Source organism: Poecilia latipinna, unplaced genomic scaffold (assembly GCF_001443285.1).
Source record: "Poecilia latipinna isolate Pla-1442-1.1 unplaced genomic scaffold, P_latipinna-1.0 Scaffold1385, whole genome shotgun sequence".
In the NCBI taxonomy this organism is placed as follows: Eukaryota; Metazoa; Chordata; class Actinopteri; order Cyprinodontiformes; family Poeciliidae; genus Poecilia; species Poecilia latipinna.
In genome coordinates, this window is record NW_015114001.1 from 91,290 (window position 1) to 113,805 (window position 22,516).

General features: G+C 37.9%; 3 protein-coding genes and 1 long non-coding RNA gene across 6 annotated transcripts in view; 2 read left to right on the forward strand and 2 right to left on the reverse strand.

The window, feature by feature from the left end:
• The window catches only part of LOC106962207 (uncharacterized), a 6,000-nt gene extending 3,564 nt beyond the window's left edge, over positions 1-2,436 (reverse strand). The window contains exons 1-2 of the long non-coding RNA XR_001427924.1: positions 2,356-2,436; positions 145-243 (exon numbers count right to left, since the gene is read on the reverse strand). This is a non-coding gene — a long non-coding RNA (uncharacterized LOC106962207). The remainder of the gene's footprint in view (positions 1-144; positions 244-2,355) is intronic.
• A 57-nt stretch (positions 2,437-2,493) lies between these two features.
• Positions 2,494-13,493, forward strand: LOC106962199 (cullin-3-like). The gene is made up of 16 exons (XM_015056450.1): positions 2,494-2,765; positions 4,511-4,708; positions 4,830-4,943; positions 8,293-8,453; positions 8,564-8,678; positions 8,760-8,988; positions 9,083-9,228; positions 9,348-9,524; positions 9,622-9,792; positions 10,451-10,558; positions 10,765-10,889; positions 10,966-11,062; positions 11,180-11,314; positions 11,955-12,141; positions 12,451-12,596; positions 12,947-13,493. Exons 1-16 carry the CDS (start codon positions 2,706-2,708, stop codon positions 13,076-13,078), a joined length of 2,301 nt encoding a protein of 766 aa, XP_014911936.1. The 5' UTR covers positions 2,494-2,705; the 3' UTR covers positions 13,079-13,493.
• Positions 13,494-14,555: 1,062 nt separating this feature from the next.
• LOC106962202 (dehydrogenase/reductase SDR family member 12-like) lies at positions 14,556-18,986 on the reverse strand. 2 transcript variants are annotated; one of them, XM_015056453.1, is made up of 10 exons: positions 18,671-18,986; positions 17,537-17,670; positions 17,351-17,433; positions 17,169-17,264; positions 16,963-17,044; positions 16,820-16,881; positions 16,578-16,682; positions 15,295-15,385; positions 15,000-15,137; positions 14,556-14,872 (listed from the first exon to the last, which is right to left on the reverse strand). In XM_015056453.1, exons 1-10 carry the CDS (start codon positions 18,892-18,894, stop codon positions 14,706-14,708), a joined length of 1,182 nt encoding a protein of 393 aa, XP_014911939.1. In that variant the 5' UTR covers positions 18,895-18,986; the 3' UTR covers positions 14,556-14,705. The 2 variants fall into 2 exon arrangements, with proteins under 2 accessions (XP_014911939.1, XP_014911940.1); XM_015056454.1 differs by lacking the exons at positions 16,820-16,881; positions 16,963-17,044.
• A 48-nt stretch (positions 18,987-19,034) lies between these two features.
• The window catches only part of ap1s3b (adaptor related protein complex 1 subunit sigma 3b), an 8,024-nt gene continuing 4,542 nt past the window's right edge, over positions 19,035-22,516 (forward strand). Inside the window, exons 1-3 of one of the 2 annotated variants that reach the window (XM_015056461.1) lie at positions 19,035-19,187; positions 21,613-21,791; positions 21,949-22,057. In XM_015056461.1, the coding sequence (XP_014911947.1) occupies positions 19,185-19,187; positions 21,613-21,791; positions 21,949-22,057 (291 nt within the window). In that variant the 5' untranslated portion in view covers positions 19,035-19,184. The remainder of the gene's footprint in view (positions 19,188-21,612; positions 21,792-21,948; positions 22,058-22,516) is intronic. The other variant, XM_015056462.1, reaches the window with a different exon arrangement.

Here is a 22,516-nt window from a genome sequence, read left to right on the forward strand (position 1 = left end):
AACAGAAAAAAAAGAAACGCTTTTAAAATTTCCCCCCTAAAAACCCGCAAAAAAAAAAAAAAAAAAAAAAAAAAAGAGAGATAAAAAATCAATGTGTCTCTCCTTTCAGATGTGCAACTTTATACTTTTATCTTTTGGGCTTACCCTGCTGATGGAAAACGTGTCATGTGCTTGCACTTGGAGAGAAGCTTGACTGCATTAGATGTAATTGTATTAACCTCTCAGTACAGCACACACCACCTGCTGGAGATTTAAGATATGACACAGGATGAAAAATACACTTTTTTTTTTACAAACACATTTTTCATGTACGTCTTGAGGATTGCTCTTTGTGCTGCAAAAAAAAAATATTGCATTTGATTTCTGACTATGTTAAGCAAACTTAGCTGGGTTTTCATTTCTTCGGCCACAATGCTTATCTGTCTGAATGTAGGCTGTCTGAATGTCAACAGCAGCATTTGGAGTTTATCTATGATTTGCAGAGGGCTGCAATCGGTGGACAAACATCTTACACAGTACTCTGTGGAATGGGAGGAACTTGTAGTGTGTTAGGTGCTGTTCAACACAACACAAATAAACAAGCAACTTGATATTATGATTCTTTTGGCAGTCGAATGGGTGAGCAAGAGTTCTGTTTATAGTCACAACATAAGTCCAAAATGTTGAAGATATCACTGTGGCATAAACTGCACCACTAAATTTCATATACAGACGTCGTTTTTATTATGACAAAAGATCCCTATATTTGTCTAGTTGTGTAATTTACCTAACAACTAGAGTTTAAATTGTGGTTTTATGCAAATACGTTTGATAACCTTGAAAGGCTGCTGTCGACATCGCGTTACTAAAGGCTTTAGATATACAGTATGTTTCAATTTTATTATTCATTGGTCTCTCACGGGGTCACCTCCACATATGCGGAGAATGAAAGGCAGCAGTCTCAGCTGGCCGTGAGCAGAAGATTTCAGCCAAGCAGATCTGTGAAAAAGCGATTTTCTGCTTGACATTAGATAAAAATACAGACATGAGGCTGGAACTACTGGACACTAGAGTGCAGCAGAGGAACTAAAAAACAATGGCAGATAGGCTTAAAAAATGTGAATATAAAAGCATTTGTATTGTTTTCAAGAGTTGGGATAACTGTGTTGGTCTGAAAGTATTGAGAGTAAAAAGTATATTTAGGACGAATTTCAAACATGGTGGATTGTCCTGCAAACAGTCCTGTGCAGACAGTGCCCACTGAATTATTTAGACCAGGGGTTCTTAACCAAGTATGACCTGTGAATACCAGGTTTTCCAGGTACCACCATCTTGAAAAGCTTTTTGAAACAGTATCAAACAACAAGACTCTGACTTCTTAGTTTCTTGTGGTAGATGATAAATGCAAACCGAAAAAATGGAAAGAAAATCTTATTTATTGCTCAATGGAAAAAATATGTTTAATCCTGTGGTATAATTTCACAAATATGCTGATGAAAAAACAAACAAAAAAAATAGTCCTCAGAAGCTTACATTACAGATTGGAGAGTCAAGTGTTCTCACCAAATTCAAAATTCAATATGGTGGCCTTCCATAATAAAGATGAAATTAGATTAAATTATTTTTTGGCGAACAGCATCTTGTTAAATCTTTCATTTATATTATGCTATCTACTTCAGTGAGTGTGCTGCACTGTCAGAAAGTGCAAATGTGTTTAATTTGCATGTGTTGATATAAGTGGCTATTCTTTTCAGGAATTTCCTTTCATGGTTTTTACAAAGTCAATACACTTTGCATGCAGTATATTGACTTAGCTTTTCCACTTAAAGTAGAAAAGTAAACTCTATGTGACTTTTGATGCTTACTAGCTAGTTAAAGTAAAACCAAGCTTCATTTGAGAAACATGAAAGTCAGAGAAAGAGTTACTAATGGTAGAGTCAGGGATTTAAATAATGGCTTGTCGGAGAATGGGTATGTATTAGCCTATTTTCAACTATCTTATGGACTGCAACAGAATGTGTTGTGATAGCAACATACTTGCCATGAGTGTATTAATGAATTTGAACATACACGTTACTTCTGTCAGTCATTTCCTTCCATAGTTTCATAGTCAATACTTTGTTTTAATAGTCTGTTTGTTTTTAACATGTACTTGGTTAATTGAGTCTGAAGCATCTTGATGGATCTGAATGATTTTATAAATAAAGACTAAAAAAACTCGATGTTAAGTAGCTACTTGTAGCTTATAGCCAAATAAAAATAATGATTTATATCCAGCAGAATACGTTAAAACGACAAAATGGAGCATTTCTATGGTCACACTACTTCTGAATAAATTGAGTTTTACTGTAAACCAGGAAAAGGTTAAATACTTACAAGAATAAACCTCAGAAACTAAGTGGGAGCTGGAGTCGTTCAAACTACTAGTCAACCTGTGGCACGCACCTGTCGTTGTTGTGACTCTACAACTCTCGCGAGATTTCCGGATTGCGCAGTGGAGAAGACTATTCACTTCGGCCGCCATCACCGCATACAAGCTAAAACATTAGCCGAAACATTCTGAGGAAAGCGACTGACAATAGTGTAACGAACGCAGATACTGACCGCATTCCCATAAGGGAGGCCATTAAGCGTCCTTTTTTCTGTCCGGGTGCAGAAAGCAGACTAGCAGCTGCCTTTCATGTAGTCTTTAAGTCAACTTAGTAACGAAGTCGCTTTAAGTAATCATGTCCAACCTCAAAGGCGGCACCAAGAAGGACACCAAGATGAGGATACGAGCCTTTCCTGTGAGTATTATTAGACGGACACTGCTTTTAAAACTAGGGCGTTGGAAATGAAAGATCTCTGTGTTTGTAGCTGCCAGCTAACTAGCATCTCAAACGAAAAAATAGACGTCATTGTCAGGGGGAAACTACAACTGCCTGAACAAATCATCTGAGGCACAGAGGCTTTAATTATTTTGGTTCAGGAGCATTATTTTCGTTATCGGTTTGAAAATATTACCGTTTATTTGTCACGAGCTAATGCTAGCATGTGTGAGGAAACTTCAAATATAAGCTCGTTAGTAGCAGGCCTGTTAGCTGGCATGACGTTTGCCAAGTTTCTGTCAGTCTGTCAACCAGTATCATTACGTTATAATAACCGCTCACGCTTCCGAGGACTGTGTGCATAAGTGTTTAACTCATGTGAGTGAATTCATTTGAGACCTAGTGGTTCTTTATTGAGAATGAAACATGAATGTGCCTGTCTAACCTAAGTTCTGAGGTTGAGATAAAAATTAGAACTGTGTAGATAAAAAATGAACGTATGTCAAAATAAACGATTTAATCTGAACGAGTCTTAAAACAAATTTTCAATGATGCATGGTCCCGGTCCCTGTCCCTGTATGGAGCCTAAAAGTTGATACAGGGATTTCGTTTGAAAGGTTGTATTTCTGGGATAATTTATGTCCCCCAATTTCCATTGAAACCTTTAAAATAAATAAAAAAAGTTGGGATCTAAAATCACATAAATTGTTTCTGGATTTTTCAACGTGTTCAGCAAATAATCTCTGAGTGATCCACCCTTTCAGTGATAAATGTTTGTTTATTGTATGTGACCTAATTTTACCCAAAAGTTATGCTTCATTGTTGAGAATATTATATTACTCTTTTAGATTATAAAGTAGTCTCCCTAGAAACAAGCAGAGAAACAGTTTGCAGAAATTATATTTTATTATTCCTTAAAAATCAAGGGATAAGTTATTTTCTATATCCTTGTTGTTGTTGTTTATGTGTTATAAAGATTTTTTTTGTAGTACCAGTGGCCTTGACAATGATCAAACAGGGAATGGGCAAAAAGGAAAAGGGGGAAGATAAGCTCCTGAGGTCAGGAATTGAACCCAGGATGGTGTTAGGAACTATCACTTCTTAGTGAGGTCTGTTCTACCTCTGCACCATCTGGGCTAATTAAGCCGGTCTCTGCATACCAAATCAGTTTGTTTGTTTGTATGAATTTCTGTCAATACGAAACAAAACAACTCAGCATAAGATGTCAGTTTTGATCTACATGCTAGGACTTTGCTTTGTAGTGTAACATGAAGAATAAGGTGTCATAGCTAAGTTTAACTCAATGGGGCATACTTATATTTTTTTTATATAATACTGCAGGAATAGTTGACATGCTTCTGGCATGAAAGGATTTCTTGCTTTGCACAGAAATGCACCTTGAAATGGATGAGAAAAGGAGACAAAAAACAGGAGACAACAGTTACAGTTGAAGTGTACACTGGCGTTCTGTATAAGAATAATTGCTCATTTAATTACACCAACTTGACTTAGAGAAGACAATTAGACAAGGAAGTGCATGTAATTACAATACATCTAAAGCAACACTAGGACATATGTTTAATGTAACGTATTTGAAAATTGTTTCATCTTTTGAAATTGTATTGAAAGAATAAACTCTCATCTTGCTAAGCTCATACGATTACCAATATAGATCAGTTGACGTTTCCAAACCACAACTTTTCATTATTTTTTGTGTCCCGCAGATGACGATGGATGAGAAGTATGTAAATAACATCTGGGACCTTCTGAAAAATGCCATCCAGGAGATTCAGAGGAAGAACAACAGCGGGCTGAGCTTTGAGGAGCTTTACAGGAACGCCTACACCATGGTGCTCCACAAGCACGGCGAGAAGCTCTACACAGGCCTAAGGGAAGTGGTCACAGAGCACCTCATCAACAAAGTAAGATGCTGCTTTTCTCTTCAACAAAGTCATCAAGATTCTAAAAATGTAATCTGCACTGGTCCCACCATAGATAAATTGGCTTGACGTGACTTGGTTTGGTTGTTTGTGTTGTTTTTAGGTACGGGAAGATGTTCTAAACTCCTTAAACAATAACTTTCTGCAAACACTGAACCAGGCTTGGAATGACCATCAAACTGCCATGGTTATGATCAGAGACATCCTCATGTACATGGTAGGAACTCTGTTCTGAAATTATTTGTGGACTAAAACAATGAGGCTTTGTTTGCATGCTTGTTTAATCGGAAAACTGGCAAGACCATTTACATTACCTTTGCCAACAGCGAGAACAAAATGTGTCTGTGTGTGGTTGTGCTCGAGTGATTGATCCCTTGAGATTAGCTCAAGTGTAGGCTAAAACAATAGCCCAGTCAGTATGGAGATCACAGCGCTCTACTGGGGTCCTTTTGCTTCACACTTTTCTGGGTTTTTGACTGGCAGCGGGCCGACTGTTGTTTAACTTGATATCAAAAATAATTTCTTGCTCATAATTCCAAACCTGCCTGAAGATAAACATAAATCAATTCTCTGAAAGATTACATCATCTTCAAGGAAACGATACACACCTTGATTGACTTGTTTAGAGGATTGTTTAAGACCAGACTCACTGTGATCAGTCTTGGTTTCCTTAAAAAACTCCTATGTAAGAGATTATCAATGAAACCAAAACTGCTATGTAAAACACTCATTAAAATCATAAAGTTTGGTATTTATTGTCTGAAGCCTGACAACTAAGCTCTTACCATGTATTTTTGGTCAGGTTTCTTGGGCAAATATATTGGTATTCTTAAAATAAGACAAAACTAACTTACAAGTAACTTTTCAATAAGACATACAGTAGGGCTGTAGTGCTACAATAATCTCACGATACACGATATTCTGCTCACGATACGATATATATTGCGATATTCAGCAAACGATACAATTCAATATACTTTTGCGATTTTCTGAAAGATTTTAGAGGGACAGTGTGTTTTTGGTGACATTTTGAGACTGTTATAGAGTTGGATTGAATTAATTTAACAGAAAACTGATTAAAAGCACCAACCTGGCTCTGGTTGGACATGGACACAGACTTAAAGTCGACAGCTGGACAAAATGAATTAAAGAAGTGGTGATGTTCCTTTTAATTGAAACAGTACAAACTGTAGCTTACATGCATTTGTAAAGTAAATACAGTCCACCAAGTACCCTGCTCTGAATAGTTTGATACCTTTTTAACCTTGACACTTAACATCTGAAGGAATCACTAAACCTGGTGACCTAGTCACTCTCCCGGCGAAGCAAGCAGTGAGTGAGCAAGGTGACATGGATGTTACGATACTTGCGGATGAATATCGATTTTTTTCTAGGAAGGAAAATATCGATATATATCACAAAATCGATATTATTACACAGCCATAATATTCAGACTTGTTTTAAGTAAATAATTTCTTATTATTGATGGCGATGTACTTGTTCCTTTGGCAGAAAAGACATTTTTCCCACATTATAAGTTTATTTATCTGAGTAAATGTTTTGTTTCTTTATTTAGACCGTGCGTCTTTGATCTGTTTTGTAAAACCAACTCACTTTTGCTTTTATTTCTCTGTTGATGTCAAAAGATAAATTGAAACTACTTGTTTGTCTTTCACCAAATGTATGTCTTACCAATACTTGAGCTTAAATATTACGTATACATGATTTTCCTTCTCGGATTACATACAGTCTAATTTTCACATGAAATTGAAATGCAGCTTAAATATTAGTGATATGATGGTAATCTGCAGCTTATGACCTGAGATCATGTGGATTTTTTCACAGTGCCAAGAGTCTGATTCAAAGCATCTTGTAAACCTTGGTAAATGTTTCAAAGACCAGTTGGTTACGATTAGCCCTATTTTTTCCTCTTCACCAATAAACAGTGTCCTCATGGTGGGATAACTATCTCATACACTTAAAAATATACTTCAAATATACGCATTTATAGTCCGTTCTAATAAAATATAAAAAAAAATCAATGTGCAGAGAGTAAATAAATGACAAATGAAATATAGTTTTCTACCAAATATTGCATTGAAGCAGCCTCTTGTTGTTCACGTGGATATTACGATGATTGCAATTTGATACATTGTGCAGGTCAATTCAAATTGATAGTCTAACTATTAACATGCTTTTGGTTTCTTTGAAGGGAAAATCTACTGGGAAAAAATATTCTTCATCCAGAAGAAAAAATGTTATAGAAGAATGAATAATGTTCTGTTATTCTCTAGACTAAACAAAGCATTTATCAGAAATACTGTTGAGGATTACATTTTGAGTCTCATGTTGAGATAATTGTACTGGCTGAAACATTGCTGGTAGCTGCATGTGACAGTTTGTATCATGCTGTCATTTCATTTTTAACAAGTGATTAACACTTAAAGTTGGCAGTCAAGGAAGTAAAGTAGATTTCCAACTAGATGTCAACAAAGAACACGAAGCATTAGGCTTGCTTAATAAACTTCCTCCAACATTTTTCCCTGCTGCAATTTTCAGTTTCTTCAAAACCAAAAAGACATCCGCTCATCAGGAACTCAAACAGGAAAATGATAATGACTCATTTCAGTTGTATTAAGACAGGTAGTTCCTCTGGTCTTGCTTTACAATATGGCAAACTGTAATTGGAGTTTAGCCAGTGCTGAAACATAACAGGTTTCAAGATTAAAGATCAAAACGCTACTTGCTTAACAGTCTCTCAAAGGTAAACTAAAGAAAATAATAATATTTCATTAATTGCTTCTTTAAGCTATTAAAGATTTGGAACATTCATATACTTGTTTCTGATCAAATAAACCCTGAACTACAGAAAATGTTACACATTCATGTGTACACAGCAGTATATTTGTATTTTAGGTAATTTAGGTCATTTTAGGCAATTTTGTTTGCATTTATTTTGTTTGTTTTGGTGCAAAGATTATGAAAAAGTAAGTGCTGCAGCTGACTAAAACACCAGAACTTCCTTGCATCTCATACACACACACACACACACACACACACACACACACACACACACACACACACAAAGTGTTAACTAAAATATAAAAGCATTAAAAAAATACATCAGTACAAAATCCTACTCATTCTCTAAGATTCCTCACATACTAGGTTAAGGGGAAGAAAACAACACTCAAGCTTGCATAATAAAATAATCAGACTTTCCACAAGCAAAATAAATGAGCTGAATGTTTTGGGACTAAACATTAAAGGTCATGTGGTCTGGTTGGACCAGATTAACCCTGCCTCAAAGATAGAAGAAGAAGAAAGGCGATAGATGAATAGTGCCTGATATACGGGAATCTATGAGCTACTGACTGACGAGGACTCTGTTTTCTTTTCTTTTATCAATTGTCATATTCTGAGATGACAACGCTAGGGTTCATTGAGCTCCAATAATTTATTTTTAAAAGAATACAGTGGGGAATATGTGCTACAATACAAGCTAAAACGACACATTAAAATTGAGCAAAGTCATTGTCTCTCTTTGTTTTCTAACTCTCTTTTAGGATAGGGTTTATGTTCAGCAAAACAACGTGGAGAATGTATACAACCTCGGCCTAATCATATTCAGGGACCAGGTGGTACGCTACGGCTGCATTCGGGACCACCTACGACAGACGCTGCTGGACATGATTGCGCGGGAAAGAAAGGGGGAAGTCGTAGACAGGTAAGCTCCTGTGTTCCTTCACCGGACGCACAGCCAGGTGTCTCGAATGAATCAGCAAGTCTGATGTAACTCGAGGTTTTTGTTTGTTTCCTTCCTGCCATCATCTGCAGGGGCGCCATCAGAAACGCCTGCCAGATGCTGATGATTCTCGGCCTGGACGGCAGATCTGTGTACGAGGAGGACTTTGAATGCCCCTTCTTAGACATGTCAGCTGAATTCTTCCAGGTGAGTTTGCTCTTGGTGCCTTTGTGCACTCGCTTGACGTGTCTGCAGTAAAACAGCCCCATTAATTTTTAAACTTTTCAGATGGAGAGCCAAAAGTTCCTGGCAGAAAACAGTGCCAGCGTCTACATAAAGAAGGTCGAGGCGAGGATCAATGAAGAGATTGAGCGAGTTATGCACTGCTTAGACAAGTCAACCGAAGAGCCAATCGTTAAGGTAGTGGAGAGGGAGCTTATTTCAAAACATATGAAAACTATTGTGGAGATGGAGAATTCTGGCTTGGTGCACATGCTCAAGAATGGAAAGACGGAAGGTAAATAAGTTGTTTTGTCGGTTTTGTTTTGATTGAATTCTTGATATCCTTTGTTTAATTATTGTAATTTTTTTGCTTCATGTTTCGCTCTCAGATCTGGCTTGCATGTACAAGCTATTCAGTCGAGTACCAAATGGCCTGAAAACAATGTGCGAGTGCATGAGCTCGTACCTGAGGGAACAGGGCAAAGCTCTGGTGTCGGAAGAGGGAGAGGGCAAGAACCCTGTTGATTACATTCAGGTACGCTGACAGAACTGTGTCACAAAAACTACTTAGAAATTTAAAGACTTCACCTCAACATTATAAGAGAAACACGCTGTATTAGAGATGTCATTTTGTGTTTATCGCTTTCTCCACAGGGTCTGCTAGACTTGAAAACGCGATTTGATCATTTCCTCCTCGAGTCTTTCAGCAGTGACAGACTCTTTAAGCAAACCATCGCTGGAGACTTTGAGTATTTTCTTAACCTCAACTCGCGCTCACCAGAGTACCTGTCACTGTTCATAGACGATAAGCTCAAGAAGGGAGTAAAAGGGGTATGTGACTTTACAATAAAAACTCATTTTTGTTTTTTTGTTTTTTTTTCTGAGTTATGCCAGTATTTACATTTTGTTTGATCTTTATTTTGATCAGCTGACAGAACAGGAGGTGGAGTCTATTCTCGACAAGGCCATGGTGTTGTTCAGGTTTATGCAGGAGAAGGACGTTTTTGAAAGATACTACAAGCAGCATCTGGGCCGTCGGCTTCTCAGCAACAAGAGTGTCTCAGATGACTCGGAGAAGAACATGATCTCTAAGCTGAAGGTGAAAGATCTGTGAGGTGTACAGGTCATGCTCAGTAAACCTGGTTTATTTTAGTAATTCCATTCAGAAATTAGAAACTCGAGGTGATACATTTCAGGTATTTCGTTGTTTTTTGTTTTGTAATTTTGATGACTATGGCTAACGACTCAAGGAAATTCTCATTAATGATGCTCGTATATCAAAAAATGACAAACACTCAGGAGGAAGGTTTTCCTAAACGTAAGCTTGTAATAAACATTTGTCGTATTTGTGGTTGAGTTAGCCATCTTTACTTTTTTGTATTTGATAAGCCAATATTATGTCATGTTATGTTAAAAATCCATATTTGTAATGGCTGGGAATATTTCGATAACCAGAGAAACAGAATGTTCTTTTTTTTATTCGCTCTAAGCCATAATAATCAGAATTAAAACAAAGGACTCTTAAAACGTATCGCTCTGTTTTATGATTATTGCGTAGGTTTTAAACCTTTTTGAATTGATTTATCAAAATGAACTTTTCGATCATTTTCTAATATGCTAATGTGCACTTGTATCTGTATCTTTTAGGATCATATTCATGCTCTACATCAAATCCACCTCCACCTTTTTTTATTTTATTTCCTCTACATGTTTGTTTGCAGTCGTAGCTCATTGTTCTCCCCGTCTCTCCCTTGCAGACAGAATGTGGCTGTCAGTTCACCTCTAAACTGGAAGGAATGTTCAGAGACATGAGCATCTCAAACAGTACTATGGATGAGTTCAGGCAATACATCCAGAGCATATCGGTAAGACATTAAAAACACAACGCCCACACTTAAAAGAATGCGTTTTTATTCAAAACCAGTGTGGGAAATTCTTGCACGGTCACTAGGCTATGTGGTTCTCATTTTATTACATTAAAAAAATAAATAAAAATATGAATCCAAGATGAAATAAATACACCTAAAGATCATTGTTAAGGAATCTGAGAGGTTTTATGCATCAATTTCAGGCTTCTTTAAGTGGTGTAGACCTAACAGTAAGGGTCCTTACCACGGGTTACTGGCCTACACAGTCTGCAACACCCAAGTGCACCATCCCTCCTGCTCCTAGAGATGCATATGAAGTCTTCAGAAGGTAAGATATTCAGCAAGGTGAGAATGGTATTACTGCGCAGCTTCTAATGAGAACATTGCCTGCCTGTATCGACCAGGTTTTACCTTGCTAAGCACAGTGGAAGGCAGCTCACACTACAACATCACATGGGTGGAGCAGATCTAAATGCAACCTTTTATGGAGCTATCAAAAAGGTACCAGCTTTGGTCCAACTATTGAAATCCTAAGCAATTTTAAGAGTCGAGTCGTGGATCCTGGATTTAGATTCATGTTTTTATTTCAGTTGTCATCTTTTCCTGTTTCCTCTGCAGGAGGATGGTTCGGAGGTTGGTGTCGGTGGAGCACAGGTAACAGGTTCTAACACCCGAAAGCACATCTTGCAGGTCTCCACCTTCCAGATGACCATCCTCATGCTCTTCAACAACAGGGAAAAGTGCACTTTTGAGGTGAGAATGCTGCGCTCCATCTTTTCTGTTTCTAGACACAAATTAGGCATAACATTATGACCACCTGTCTCGGATAGAGAAGAGCTTCGTTTTACAGGAGCGAGTCGGGGTCAAGATGTGCTCCCTGGCTTATCTTTGTGCTTTGTGCTGTGCACAACAAATGACAGCCCATTGTTTTCTTTCACTTTCTGTCAAAGCCGTTTGACCTTGTTATGGATGTGAACAATAATTGCTCTTCAATTTTATCCAACAGAGGCCAGCATTCACTAGTTGTGAGCATGAAAATATTTTTAGTGCACGTTTCACTGAATTGCCGGGTTTTTTTTCTTTCTGTCTCTACTTTTGTGTTCTGATCACTGCTTATATATAAACAATGTAATCTGGTAATACAATAATTACAAAGGCCAAATAGTTATCTGCCTCTCTCTCTGCTTTCAAGTCTTCAACTATAATGGTTGATTAACTTCCTGCTACATACACAAAAGCCTATTTCTGTGTTTGGATCTGTTAGATATTAACAATTTTGACATGAATGAATGTTTGCAATCTCATCGAAATCTACGTGTTCCTGAATAGGACAAAGCTTTAGTCCACACGTCTTTTCTTAATTATTAATCGTCACCTTTGTCCTCTTCTGCAGGAGATCCAGCAGGAGACAGACATCCCAGAGAGAGAGCTGGTGCGGGCGTTGCAGTCATTAGCCTGTGGAAAACCTACACAAAGAGTTCTAACAAAAGAGCCAAAGTCTAAAGAGATTGAAAATGGCCATGTGTTTACAGTCAATGATCAGTTTACCTCCAAGCTGCACAGAGTCAAAATCCAGACAGGTGGGTTGAATGGCTGCATGTCTATTTTTGTTTTCCTTTTCTTTTTTGTGAACTGGGTTCTTGCTGATACAATTTGCACAAGTTCCTCATTTATGCCATTTTGTTTCCCATTTTAACCTATTTTTATAGTCTTCCTTCCCCATTTAGCTCAGAATATAAACACTCCAAAAGTTGTTTGATTTCTTACACAAGATCTGTTTAACAAATTGTAAATGGGGTTGGCATTTTTCCATTTCTTTTTGAGTTACCGTTTTTTTTTTTAGTTTCTTCTGTTAACCTTTTGTCTTTACCTGGCACCTACCTTACTAGTTGCTGCCAAACAAGGAGAATCGGATCCTGAAAGAAAGGAGACACGACAGAAAGTCGACGACGACAGGAAGCATGAGATCGAGGCAGCCATCGTCCGCATCATGAAGTCGAGGAAGAAGATGCAGCACAACGTCCTGGTAGCAGAGGTGAGGGCCACACAGATTTTTTATTTTTTCCTCTTTTGACCTGGAAGCCACCGGTATTGTTGTTCCATTTGAAATGCTATGTAATAATACTTGTGATGTAGGGTTCTTTGAAGGTGGAGCACTCATTATTTGACCTTCATCAGTACATCGTGAGGACAAAGAGAGAGGAGTCCTTGTCTTACTGTAGCTCAAAACAGTCAGAGATTAGCCTGGCTAATCTAATAAAACTCCTGCTTCTATCTTATCAATGACCTTTACTATTCAGCATCTCCACAATGTCATTAAAAATACAATTTTAATGAGCAGTCTTTAATCTTGAGCCAAACATTTTTGCCTCTTTGCGTCTTCAGGTGACCCAGCAGCTCCGAGCACGGTTCCTTCCCAGTCCTGTGGTAATCAAAAAGCGCATTGAAGGACTGATAGAAAGAGAATACTTGGCACGGACGCCAGAGGATCGCAAAGTGTACACCTACGTGGCGTAGGAGATGAATGCTGGGGAGTAAAGATTGGAATGTTTTCTGTGGACTGTTGTTGCGTATGGACTGTAAGTTTCTTTTTACAGACATCGACTGGAACCCTGATTCATCAACTTGTGCAAAAAAAAAAAAAAAACAAACAAAAAAAACCACAATAAACCCTCGTACATGGGACGTAAAAACTTGGAATAGACAAAAAAAGAAAATCCATCAGATGTTCTAGATGACTCTTGAAATCGGGCTCGGTCTTCCTATTCCCACTGAGTTTTTACATGGATGGATCCAGCTTCAAGATTTTCACTGTTTTACCCTGGTAGAGTTCATAACTTGCAAAGAATCCCGTGGGAAAATGTGAATGCACCACATTATTATTTTTTTTGTGTTTCAGTACTGTATAAAGCTAATAAAATTATTAAAAACAGCAGAAGTGGATTGTTACAAAATAAAAATTAGGATTCTTTGTTATGGAATTGCTTTGCTCATCTTCTATATTAGGCTCTATTCAGATATAAAATGCTGTTTTACTCTTGAACTTAGAAATAATTTAGGTATTTTGGACATATAATTATTTTTTTCCGTTTATGCATTTGATAACAGAAGTGACTTTAAAATTAACAACTGAAGTGTGGAAATAATGAAATTCAGTAAGCAGTTGCCAAATTAATTTGAGTAAAATTAAGCAGCCTACTCCTTTTTACCGTCATCTGATGGCTGTAGCATTCAGTGTATTTGATTTTCCTCTTTAAATGAACCCTTTTCTGATCAGTTATCGTATGTCTCTTAAATTTTTATTTTTATTCCACCTTGGAATATATGAAACAAGTCCCAGTTATCACTCTTTGTAGTATCTATATTTAAACAGCAATTCTGTTGCTACAAAACTAAACATATTTACCTGAAAAGTTTCCAATATAAATGGTTTCTGGATGAATGGAACCCAGTGCCACACCACTCTTTCTCCTGCCGCCGTCCCGACCAATCAAAATGCGGCAAATGTTCTGAATTTTGAAGAGAGAAATGAAGCGCAGTCCTGCTCAAACTATATAAAATATGCTTCCTGTTATCAGCATCATAGTTGGGGGCAGTAGGGAAGTTTTTCAAGGGGAAACTGTTCGGTAACTTTTAGGTTTTTTTTGTCCGGTTCTTAGGGAAATTGGGAATTAAAGTGTTTTGATTTTTGTCTACAATGTGAAAGTATTAACATGATTTTGATGTATTTTGCTCTTCTTGTAGTTTTTCTCAGTTCAGAAAAATATAAACATTGTCATAAAGTCAAGCAGAGTCATGCTTAAACTGAGTTTTAATCGAAAAAAGTTCAACCAGTGCCCTGAGGGGTGTCTTCAGTTTCCTAAAACAAGTTGCTAGTTGGTCGGCTGCTGTCCCATATTTTGTCAACAGAAACTGTATTAGGACATTACTTCAAGTCATGGGTATACGTTTTAATGATATGAATGCCTACCTAATTCAACATTATACACCACTCTGTAGTGAGGTGACCAGAGTTCGATTTTATTTCAGGGGAAAACCTAGAGCAATATTTTACTGCAACATTTAAAACATAAATGTAATACGTTGTTCTTTCAATCTGCGACAATTTTACTTTCTGAGTCACCAACGCATTTCATAACACAAGTCAGACAAACTGAGGTACGGAAGCGTCCGTCTGGCCTCTGAGATCCGCATCATGTCGTGACTGAACAGCTCTGGCCAGAGTCTCCAGCTGAGTTATGAAACTGTGAATCTCTTCAGCAGAGCTGTGAGTCCAAGCCAGGGGCAGGTGCATGGGAACGGGCTTACGATCTGAAACAAAAACTGCCAGTCAGAGGACTCGATGGCGAATGGCGTCTGAGCTCGTCGAAGAGAGCTGAAGTAAAAACTGACCTGTTTTTCTAATTTGACAAAGACTACCTTACTTTGTTGTTCTCACCTTGGAAAAACCGGCCGCTGCGTTTTCTAGCAGCAGCTCTGGACAGAGCTAACCACACAACCGTGTCAGCTCCTTGGTCCACACTGCGCAACCTGTCCCCCATCATCTGATGGAACTGAGGCATTGCTGCAGAAACAGCTGGAAACAAAAGAAAAAAAAAACCATTTCTGCACATATTCTGCTTTTAACGACATCACCTAATGAATCGTACACTTTGTTAAATGTGTATGATCCATCAAAAAAAAAAAAAAAAAAACCCCTTTTCAGATATTTGTCCACCCTATTGAGACTGTACCTGGTGTGTCAACCCAGCCCGGATGCATGACAGAAAAGTGAATGACAGGGTTGGCTTTGGCCCAGTGTTCTGTTAGCACCACCTGCTGTCTCTAAAAAGAAACAGCACATTGTCACGTTCCTTCAAATTTCTCTAGTATAACCTTAGCAAAAATACAACCGCCGTGAAAAAAGTATTAAACACCTAAAGGTGGTTCGCATTTTTCTAGCAGACTATTTGTTGGATTTTTATGTGATAAAACACAAAATTCTGCATAATTGTGAGGTGGAAAGAAAATGCATCGTTTATTTTACTTATTCTTTACAAATAGTAATCTAAAAAATGTGTTGTGCATTAATATTTAGCTCCCATTTCTTTTGACACCCTTAAATAAAATCTGCAACCAACTACTGTCACTTACATGGTCCACCTGTGCCTAATATATTCTCAGTATAACTTTTAGTGTTTTTCTCTGAAGAGGAACAGTCGACAAAAGCTTCCACCAGGACGCCTTAGGAACACATCAGACATGTCCGTCATAAAAATCATTGGCAAATCAAAGGAGTTCAGCTAAACTGTAAATGTACAAATTAATAGCTATCCTCCCTCCTAAACTTACAGTGTAGGCAATGAAGACTTAACTCACAGAAGCAGCCTAGAGGCTCTTATGGAAAAGTGAAAGAAGGAAAGCTTTGTTTTTTTTTTTTCTTATTTATTTGATAATGTCTTACGAAGTCACAGTTAGCCATGGATCTGTAAGGGACAAAATAATCATTAGGAGGAAGCTGCCCTGGTCAAAAAATTACATCTTTTGACTGACATGTGGAATGTGTAGCAGAAAGCTAAGAGAGCTTCGGGCTTCATCATTTGTGTCATCATCCTATGACACAAAACACATCTAAATCATTTTATTCACCAGGTATAGGGGAGCTAGTCAGAGCTGAAAAGACGATGGATGAAAACAGCTAAATACTGGAAGGAAATATGTTAGATGCCGGAAAGGACTTGAGTCTGGGAACTCGAAGCAACAACCTGAAACATACTTTGATAGCAACGGTGCACTTGTACAGATCACAGAACATTTTAATGTGTTTGAAAAGCCCAAAGTCCAGGAATATATTCATGGACACAGCCAAAACAACACCACCACCACAAGGAAATCTGCATTTTCCCTTCCTTGTGATACTCAGTGTTAGCTTGTCACATAAAATCACAATAAAATAGAGGCCATTAACTGTAATGTGGAAAAGTTCAACAGCTGTGAATACCCTCTTTGTTATATATAAATAATATCCCTGTCTTACCTTGTTTTGTGCATATACCATGACGCCATCAAAGTGGCCCTTCTCTGACTGCAGATCATCAGCTCTGAGACTCTGGACCAGCATGCCCCCTGAGGACACGGTGATCTAACCGCCGAGAGAGCGAACAGCAACAGCAGTGTGGTTAGACAACGGCCACTAAAGCACAGACAAAAGTGGCATTATGTAGTCCACATGACCCAGATGAAGCCTCTGTTTGTGAGTATTTATGCATGAAGTCGTACCACTCGTGGGTCCCGGCTCTTCTGCAGAAGTGGTATGAGAGACTGAGTGAGAATATACACCCCTAAAGTAACGGAAGTAAAGTTAGCAGGAACAGTGAAGTGCTGCAGGAAATCACGCTCCGACTGCTGGAATCAGCGCTCACCCATGGTGTTGGTGGCAAAGTTCATCTCCAGGCCCTCTGCATTCAGCTCTCTCTTGTGAATCATACAGCCTGCATTGTTTATCTACCACGTTATGTAAAAACCATCACATCAAACACACAAAGCAAAACTTTTAAATTGTAAAACAAGAAAAGATTTGCCATTATTCTGTATGTGGCTAAGAATAAAGATGACGACTGATGCCTACCAAGACATTCAGCGACGGATGCTCTTTCTTGAAGGCCTCAGCAAACTCCCACACTTTGCGTGTCTGGGACATGTCAACGACATGGATGTACACCTCCTACAACAACCAGAGTGAGTTCCCCCCCTAGTTATAGAATTCATCTTTAATTTTGGCAATTTGATGTTCAAATTTTAGTCACTCACCGCGTTCCCAAACTCAGAAACAATCTCTGTCCTGGCTTCTTCTGCTCTGTCTTTGTTCCTGCACACCATGTGGACTGTTCCTCCTGGGCAATAAAATACATTTTTACAGCTTAGATCCCGATGAGAGTGCACAAACATGACCATATGACTATAGTGTGACACAGAGTGCAACTCTTTAGCTGATACCTTTCTTGGCTATAGCCATGGCTGTTGCTTTGCCAATACCACTGTTTGCTCCAGTGATCAAGAAAGATCGCCCCACTACAGAAACGTCAAGATCCTTCGTCTCAAAGTCTTTGGAAGCGGCTGCGTATCCCTTCCTGAAAAAAAAAAATAATAAATTAAATAAACATACTAGTCAGCTATTGTGTGAGAGGAATATTGATTACAATGAAATAAAGGTGAAAGATTCAATCATGTATTCAGCTGTAGAGCTCTCAGCACAGCTGAAAAGAAGCCCAGCTGCACAGAATCGCTTGACTGACAAATTATAAAGAAATCCAGTAGGATATGAGGAGTTTTATAAATCTACATGAATTAAGTAAAGAAAATGTTACAATAATTCAGTCCGAAATAAAAAAAAAAAAGAAACTCAAAAGAGGTATATTTTTTTATTTAAAAAAATTAAGTTCATGGCCCTGGATGAATTATTTACTATTAAACATGGGGTACTATTTTCACATAGTGTCAGATTGGTTTTGATAGCTTTTTCTGTCCTAGATAAATGAAATCTAATATCTAGGTCTTGAACTTAAACGTATTTAATGATCTGAAATATGTAAGTATGACAGGATAGAAGAAAGGTAAAATAAACAGTTTCAAAAACAGAAGTCAGATCTAAAATCACTGTGACATCAGCATTACCAAACCCTACAGCTAATATAACAACTAATTTAAAAACTTTTACAGACTCTTTCTGTGCTGTGGTTGGATTTTAAAACCAGATGGTAACTTTTGAAAATGGGAATCAAGATATGGCTGCATTTGTTCATAAACAACCTTCTCCAAGATTGACGCCGTTTTAGCTTCAGTAGAGATGTGTCATCCTCAAGACACACCAGCTGTCAATAGATCCATTGTGATTGAACATAAAGACCAGTTTGTGTTGTGATTTGTGCCACACAGTGATCAGACCTTTGATTTGACCGTGTCAGGCAACAATTACAACTACAGAACAAGCTATGACACAAAACACATCTAAATACCCAAACAAAACGTTATAATTTGAACCAACACCCAGTCCATTAGTGACAAAGCATCTTTTTTTTTTTTAATATCCAGATCTCAGATCAGCATCAAAGTGATATTGTAGCTACTAACCTTGTGTATTGTTGGATCCCGTTCAAAAACCAGATGGCGTTTCGGTAAATAGACATGATATGAAGTGGACAACAGCTCCCAGTGCAATGGACCAACCAGTTCCCCTGTTTCTTTCTCAACCACTGGGACGGATTGGCATCACATGAAACGGACGCAGGAGCAATATGCTGCTCCCTACCGATCATCAGTTGCAACAGCATCGAAGCGGACCAGCTGACAGTCATTTGCTAAACTTTTATCAGTTCATTCATTTACATTTCACGCAGCGAGCTCCTGGGTGCGCTGATCCCTGTAACACAGGCCTGACAGTGACCAATCCAGATGCTTGTAAGTTGTGATGACGCGCCGTTCCTACGGAGGCCAGCAGGGCGGGGTTAAACTGGATTTTTCTCACTGGTTGCACTTCGCGGAGGGTAGATATGTTTTCAGCCTGGCCGTCTGACCCTTTGTGAGGGCTAAAGTGCATATTTTCTTGTTTTTGATAGCGTTCGTGTCTCTTGGCCCAGCGTCAAAAATGGTAAGTACTTTAAAAGCTAGTTTGTGCGCATGGCTGTAGCTGTAAAGTGGCCGCAGCCCGCTGGGCTATTCACCTGTCTCACCTGACAACAGGTGGCTAACACTGGAGCGCTGCCTAGTCACTTCCTCGAACACCGTAGCTGGTTTGTTTTGTCGGGCTTCCAAATAATTTACGCTATTTGCTTATATTGAGGCAAATTTACGAGTTTCAGTCCAATTTTGAGAACGGTGAAAAGAAAGGTGTTAGTTTGCTCCCACCGGTGGATTCCTTAAAACAGGTTTCGTCGCTTTTCTGTAGGTGTCCTGCCCTTATTGGCAGTTTAATGCTTTACATATTAATTTGCCTGCTGTGAACAGGGACACTCACGAAACCTGTAGTTTTTCCTGCTTAATGTTAAACTATGCGGTTGTACATTAAGAAAAAAATGCTGCTAATTTTCCTTCTGTTTTATTAATTTCATTTCCTGACAAGTTTCAAATACTGGAAATACTTGTATGTCCGCTTTTTGAGGTCCTTTTGAATTCTGTCATTGTTCTTTTTTCTCTTTTCTCTATTGTCTGCATGTGTTGCTTTGTGGGGTGGAAAGGGTATTAAGAACAAGGTTAAGTTTTTTATTTATTTTTTTTTTTTTTTTCATGGGGCTCTATACAGATTTGGACCCCATCTACAGTCAAGCCACAAGGGCATCAATAATATCTGTTTTGAATGCTTGGTTATTTGTTTGCATATTGTTGATTATCAACCCTAAATTTCTTTGTCTACCATTAAGTAAACAGTTAAATTAATTTATGTGTTTTGATTGACTCTCAAAATGTTGACTTCATATTATTTATTATATATTCCACTAATGATTTATTAAGCTAATCTATCAGCTCATTTCAATTTTGTTTCTCTCTAAACTTTTATTGCATGCCAGAAAAAACAAAGTGCAAAAAACAAAGATTTATATACATAAATCAGGCTGACACTGTCATAGTTTCATGGTTTCTTTATTCTTGCGTCATTAAATTATTCATCATTAAAATTATTACTCAGATTGACAGCTGACGTTACAAGGAGCCCACAGAAAACTCAACTCTAACCCCCGCTGACTGCAGCCAGGGGGCTTCTCTACACAACTGTCACTTTTACTGAAACATTCATGAAGCTGAGAACGACAAATTTGTTAAAATTATGTGTTGGCTCTAAATATTTTTCTCAAGAAATCATTACAGTCGAAACCATCAGTTATGATGCCTAGTTGCAGCGTCCCTTACGTAAGTTGCTATTAATAAATTGCCAAGGTTATTTGTCTGACGACTCAATTTGTCTGGGAGTCGTGTTCAGAAAACATGTTTCAATTTAGAGCCAGAAAAGCCTCAAATCATGACCTTACACCCGCGAATGGACGTAAGGACATTTAGTGATGTATAAATCTGCACAAACAGCAGAATTCATTAATAAGTCATCTCCAATACATTCCTCAGAAAAGGTACAATTTGTACATTTCTGAAGATCTTTAAAAATACTTTCATAATTGTCATTTTCCTATTTATTTTTAATAAATGTAAATACGGATGACACCTGTAATATATGTGAGATGTTGGCTCCTTTTTGAAGGCTGGGCTTGGGACCCAGTGCAGGAGCTTGGCTTGGTTTGCTTCTGTCACGGTGCCTGTTCAGTGCCTTTATTAAAACACAAATGGGTTCAAGTTTCTTTATTGAAAACATACATTTCCCAAATGTGTAAATATGTACCGTTTCAGGTGTAAAAGCATGGCTTGCAAAAAAAAAAAACAGAGTTAAGCAAATTTTTCTATGCAACAAGATGGTCTCACAGTTGATAGATGTTACGTAGTCAAGTATGCAAATTTATAAAGACGGTTAAATCCAGAGGTTAGTCAAAAAATTGGGAGGAAAAAGAAAATAATTTAGCAAAGAAAAAATAAAATTACACATGCATACACACAGTCACATGCATATCTCATGTTTTTATACATATCAAAGGTGTGAGGTGAAGTACATCTTGAGGGTTTAACTAATTGACCTTCTATTTGGTATAAAGCATAGTTAAAACTAAAGATTTCTTCTTTAAATGCACATTTATTTTTCATTGTTTTAATGGCTTTTTAGAAGATTTAAGAGCAGCCTTTGCCAAATGTTCTCATTCGTGCCGAGGAAACTCTCCTGTTAATACAGTGAAATGTGTCCACTGCATAAAGAGAATTGGTACAACTATTATGTGTAATTTTGAGAGTTTTTTTTTTATATATGTATAAATATATATATATATATATATATATATATAAATGAAACATGTTAAAGCATTCCTCTTGTCTACTGATTACAGTGAATGAATAACTTATCATGGCTTTATTAGGTTTCACTTTTGGTGATTCAGACATAACATCCCCCCCTCCCCCCCGCTGACTGTCTGTGTTGTCAGATGCGTTTCCTGCTGCTCTTCAGTCGCCAAGGGCGCCTGCGTCTGCAGAAGTGGTACACGGCTATATCAGAGCGCGAGAAGAAGAAGATCATAAGGGAGATGACAACCATGGTCTTAGCAAGGCAACCGCGCACCTGCAACTTCCTTCAGTGGAAAGACCTGAAGATTGTTTATAAGAGGCGAGTCACTCTCTCACATGTCTGCTCAAGCAGCTCAAATTAGTGGAGGGGTTTTAGTAGATGGATCATTAGAGTTTCTCTCTGATAGTGAAGCTTTGTGTTGTGTAATATGCGTTTGTCCATCAGCACCTGACAAATGCCTTTGTTCTCTTCGTAGGTATGCAAGCTTATATTTCTGTTTGGGCGTGGAGCATGAGGAGAATGAGCTTTTAGCCCTGGAGATTATTCACCGCTATGTAGAGCTGCTGGACAAATACTTTGGCAATGTACGTCACTCTATTTTTTTTTTTTTTTTCAAAGTTTTCTTTAAGCTGTTTATACAGGGCCAGCCACAATTATTGGCATCACTGTTGTGACCACTTTTGCCAACAGACAATTTCATAAAGTTTAATCAAGCAGAGAGAACAATCTGGACGTTCTGGGTTCTCTCTTGCCTTTCAGCTCACCTGGAGATTTTTTTACCATCCCCCTCACTGCACTTATTTTACTTCATTTATTATAAGTTAAAAGAAAGCGGAGCCAATAATTGTGCTATTAAAAACAATTGTTTGAGAATGTGGATTCCCCCCCCCCCCCCTCTAAACCCAAAATGTATTTAGTTTAAATATTGGAATTTCCAGAATTCTAGATGAAAGTATGAGTTTATCTAAAAGCTAATAGATAATGTGGCAGACACTGCATTTACTTTTGTATGTTTTACTTTGATGTAGTATAAAAAGCAATAA